Source organism: Atta colombica, unplaced genomic scaffold, assembly GCF_001594045.1.
Source record: "Atta colombica isolate Treedump-2 unplaced genomic scaffold, Acol1.0 scaffold224, whole genome shotgun sequence".
NCBI lineage: Eukaryota > Metazoa > Arthropoda > Insecta > Hymenoptera > Formicidae > Atta > Atta colombica.
In genome coordinates, this window is record NW_017259321.1 from 57,861 (window position 1) to 63,082 (window position 5,222).

At 40.4% G+C, this 5,222-nt stretch overlaps 1 protein-coding gene across 1 annotated transcript in view; it reads right to left on the reverse strand.

Annotated features, from left to right (window-relative positions):
- Positions 1-2,803: 2,803 nt before the first annotated feature.
- The window catches only part of LOC108688030 (growth factor receptor-bound protein 14-like), a 223,553-nt gene continuing 221,134 nt past the window's right edge, over positions 2,804-5,222 (reverse strand). The window contains exons 11-12 of the mRNA XM_018194103.1: positions 4,807-4,900; positions 2,804-4,291 (exon numbers count right to left, since the gene is read on the reverse strand). Coding sequence (XP_018049592.1) covers positions 4,022-4,291; positions 4,807-4,900 — 364 coding nt within the window. The 3' untranslated portion in view covers positions 2,804-4,021. The remainder of the gene's footprint in view (positions 4,292-4,806; positions 4,901-5,222) is intronic.

The following is a 5,222-nucleotide window of genomic DNA, read 5'->3' on the forward strand; positions in this document are numbered from 1 at the left end:
CAGATTACGCAAGGGTGCAACAGCAAAAAGCCTGGCCGGAACTTGTACGTTTACCGTTTATCCTTGCGAGCGAACTAGCGGCTACGATACTATATGTTCATTCGGATCTTCGCTCATTCGCTATAGACTTGACTTTTCGTTTGTGTGCCGCTTGTGTACAATCGAACTCGTGCGATTGATTTAGTTTGAGGAACAATTCGACGAGATCGGGCTCTGCGTCGGAATATATCGTTTTTCAGAATGACAATGTGAGTTTCATCAACGTCTGAGGATAATTCAATCGCATACGCGAGCACGAGCGTTCCTTGATGACGTACTCCAAGTTGTGGCCATAGCTTTCATAAAGAAGAAAGGTAAAACGATTTTTCAAAGATAGACGGGTGAGAAATAAAAATTATTAAATTAAAATAATAACACTTAACAATAAAACAAACAAAGCGCCGAAGTAATAAAATATAACCCATCAACGAAACACACTCTAGTCCGGGGATAGAAATAAAAACACAATTGTAAACGTTCCGTTACCTGATCATTTTATTGTTCTTAACAGACGTCGATGAAATTCGCACAGGACTAATTTGCGTTCTCTTACTTAGATTCAGTCTTCACAGACCACTGCGTTTGCCGTATTAATTCGTGACTACATTAATACAAAATATATTTTATTATAATTTATGTAGGTAATTAATAATAATAATATTTATAGCTTCTTTTACGCTGGTGGCCACGAAGAACCCGGCGTCTGTCTCGTTTTCCGTTCGGTTTTTCGGATTATAAAATGAAAGAGGAGGAAGCAGGATACCGCAGTGTCGACCTGAAGAATCAAGATTGATTAACCGCTATCAAAGTTGATTTTCACAACCGACGAGCCACGGGTAGACGGAATAGTAGGGATAGGAAAACTCGGAAGGAGACGCGGGATTTTGGCCTAAATAGACATATTTACACGAAAGGCCGAAAGGACAATTTCTTTTTTTGCGCGCGATAAGCGTATTCCGAGAGGTAATTTCGTTGATTTCGACTTTAACTTAAATTTCGTAAGAAGTAGAGAACTTTACGCAAACGGGTCGGGGATGAACGCCGCGTTTGTGGACCACCCTTCCTACAGAAGATTGTTTTTCATACCCATTCACGAAGAATTTGTTATCCTAATATTTAGTTCTATAAAGCGCTACTATTCTAAAATTTAATGCAATTTGTGTCCATGTGTTTTGTGTGTGTGTGTGTGTGTGTGTGTGTGTGTTTTCTTGAGTTGTCCGTTGTGTATGTGTTTATCTGTGTAAGATCTGCACTCTTCTTCGAATTAAAAAATTACTTCAAGACATGACGCGTAGGCGCTACGTTTCGACGTTAAATAAATATATAATCAATGAAAAAATATATCATTAAAAAGTAGGTACAAATAGGGGGCAGGGGGTTTGGTATTGTTCCTTCGACAAATCATAATACATTGCGTAAATAAATTTCTCTCCTGTGTCCATACCCTGCACACTCCACCTCCTGTCAATCCGTTTTCGTCTTCTATGACTTTCGCATTATTATTCGAAAAACATTACGTTAAAAACTTCCATATTATAAATCTAGAATGCACGACAACGTTCGCAGCCGGTGATGCTGCATCCACGAACTTCGCACTATCGATTCTTTCCAATCGATAGTATATAATATATATCCCGAATATAAAATTAAATTGTACAATTTAGAACATGCATATACATATTATGTATATATATCTGTTTTGTATTTAAATATACTTTTTTCTTTTTGTTTTACCACCTGATCAACTTCGTCCTCAACTTCTTCCTTATTCGTCTCCTCGCACATATACATACATTTCTTCTACCGAAACCTTTCTCACTCATTCTCTTTCGTTCTCTTATTTCAATGTTACGCGTTCCTAGTACAGTTTTATAATAATTATAATTGAACCTCATCTTCGAATTCGTATTAACCAACAAATGCCTCACGTAACTGAAACATCTGTAAAATATGAGATCATATTTGCCAAGGGACACGCTTTCACATTTTTCGGCGCGCGTTACAATACCACGAGAATCCGCGAGCGTGTTCCTCGGCCCTCGACGTAGGCGTGCATCGAGGATCCTTATACTAATTAATTGTATTTCTTAAATTCATTTATGTAATGGGCTCGTCCCGCAGCGAAAATTCGCGTTTTCGAGCCGCAATAAAAATTTTGCGAAAAACAAAATGCGAGACTCTCGACACTTCTACGATAAAACCTATATTCTATTTCCGTTGCCCCTGTCCCATCGAAAAAACCGTCTCGCTAATTTTGAACATCTTGGACTCGGAAATAATCGTGAACCTCGATATTTATCATTTCCAAGTAATTCTGCTTGAAACATCTCTCTTACAACTAATGAACGGAACACGCGGACGCTTCGTGCACTCTCTCCTCTCTCTCTTGATTTGGTCGATTCTCTCGTCATTTTAACCTGTCATTGTCGTCAGGCGACAAAGTTATATGGTAGCTAATCGCGCGATTGACTCTGTCGCGCATTCTCTTCGGAGAAACGACTAAACAGAAGAGATGTTTGGTACGCGCGACGCGCGCCAGAAAGAAAAACGAGGAAATAAAAAGGATAAGGGAGGAAGGGGAGACCACGCGACAATTTCTTTCTTTTCCATATATACATACACATACGCACAACACACACACACACACACACACACGCACACACACACACGCACGCACGCACGCACGCATGCACGCACGCATGCACGCACGCACGCATGCACGCACGCATGCACGCACGCACGCACGCACGCACGCACGCACACACACACACACACACACACACACACACACACACACATTCAAGCAGAAAAGCCAAATTCTGTGTTTGTATTTGTCTTGAATTACTGACTCATACGATACAGCTATATAACTATATCGTACAGGCTTCTGTCTATCTCTTTCTTCTCAGTTCTCTTGCAAGCATACTATGATACAACACATCATCCATCATATACGCGCGCACAATTGCGCTTTTCCTTTCTTCTCACGAAATAACTTCGCGAATGGCGATGTCGCCACGCGCGATTAGTAATCTTCTAGTCGTACGCGCCATGCTTGCACGAACGTGAAAATATAGAAAATGGAAAGAAAAGAAGAAAAAAGATGAAACAAATACGCGATGCCTCTTTGATCGTCTAGACTTAGATCGTTTGTTTAATCGCTGAGACTCTTAGGTAAGAGAAAAATAAAAGGAAAGGAGGAAGGTATTCGGAAAGGTCTAGACGATAAGATGGATCCTTATATGACGACTAACACAGTATGATTAAAAACATCAAAGAGGTTTCGTTTGAGGATTCCGCGTGAGGATCGCTGTCGGCGGACACCGACGCCGCGTTACTATAGACTCGCGTGAGTAGAACAACAGAACAAACGTGAAGAACTGAAACGAACAATTTCTCGTACAACAGCGATCCTACGGTTTCTTCCCGTGGCTATCATATCTTTCCTCATTATTGCGTGCCTCGCGCCCAAAAATTGGTCGTTCTGTTGCACGGGTCAGCCGACCCAGTGACGTCACACATGCATGCTACGTTATTAGAACGAGTTGCGATCCGAGAATAACTGAACGATGGATGATGCTCAAGCCGTGTCGCTTGTCTTCTTTCGTGCTCATCGTTCTATTTCTTTCTTTCTTTCTCTTTCTCTCATTAACGAAACAGCCATACATCTTCGCATCCGCTTGAACTTCATCCTGTTACTTTGCTACTGCCGTTACTGATCGCGCTACAAATCCCACTTGTTGTAACTGCAAAAACACAGGTTCCAGCAACCCGATCGTGTCGTGTGGACATCGTCACGATTCCCGTTGCCACCGCCGTTGCTGTTATTATTCCCCAGACGATTGTTGTTACTGTTGCTACGGTGCACCATCACAATATTGTCGGTGATGGTAGCGAGGTCGAGGGGCCCATTGGTAGTGGCGCAAACGGTAAGTAAGCGATCATCGTCGACAACACAAGCGGGTCGCCGACTGTCCTATACTCAAATGCTGCTCGGATTACCGCTTGGCTCAGCGGCCTTGTCGATGCTGTTGATTCGCTGGCTACTGCTCTCAGGCGGCGACGGCGATGCCCCGCCGTCCTCCGGTTTGTGCAGCGGCGGTTTTACTCCATTCTGCACGTAATGAGTGAGCCGGGTAGGCAACGAGCCTGCGTTCAGCTGATAGAACTCAACCAATTGCAGCAAATCGTAAAACTTGGTCGTTCCCTTATCGAGAGTATACAGCCAGCAGTTGCGACGCTCATCAAAGATCTGAAAAAAAATAATTTGAATGAAGAAACAAATCTGTCTGTATCGAATATATACGCAGTGTTTAATATAAAATATTCAAGAGATATCATGAAGTCGTGTGAAAGAGACGTGTATATCGAATGTAATAATTTAGTGCGAAGAAACGTACTTTTTCATATGACAAAAATAATTAGAAGAAAAATAATTAGGAGATTAAAACTAACTAAAAAACTTTTATTATCGAATTCTTATAAAATCAATTTACTGTAAGTTTAGGCTGATATATGGCTGATATTAAAATAAAAACAGTTATTTTTAATATCGGTTTATCCAATGAAATTAACTCGGACGGTAAAAGATTAAAATCCTTTTTCTTTTAGGAACTTGTGTTAGCAATTCGTTCGCAATGGCTTTAGAGTAAGCTTTAAAGTAAACGATCGGAGAAACTTTTTCGCGTTTAATCGCCGCGAAGTTAACTCGACCGCAAAAAAGAGCCTCGACTTGTCGCTAATTATCGATCAGACGCGAATACTTACGGGTTGGATTTGTGCGTGAAAGACCTTGTCGTTGTACTTATAGGTCAGCACGAAGGCCCCAGGATTACTCTTGCTCTCTCTGACCAGAAACACGCTGAAAGTACATAAAACAGAATATTTGAAAATTCGAAAGAGGCAACAAATACATAGTTGTTATCGCATTCAAATCAATCAATCAATTCACTTGAATCAATTTTTTATTTATACATTTGCTATTAAATTTATTTCCCAATTAGATTTAACTTAATTAAAAATCTGCAATAACAATTAGATGCGATTTAAATAATCGATGCTAATTGTACAATAATGGCCATGAAGATATATTCATAAAAAAATTATAATGTTTGACGGACACGTTCTATCTCTCACTGTAACTTTCAAGTTTTTCTAGGAACATTCAAGTGATATATATATAT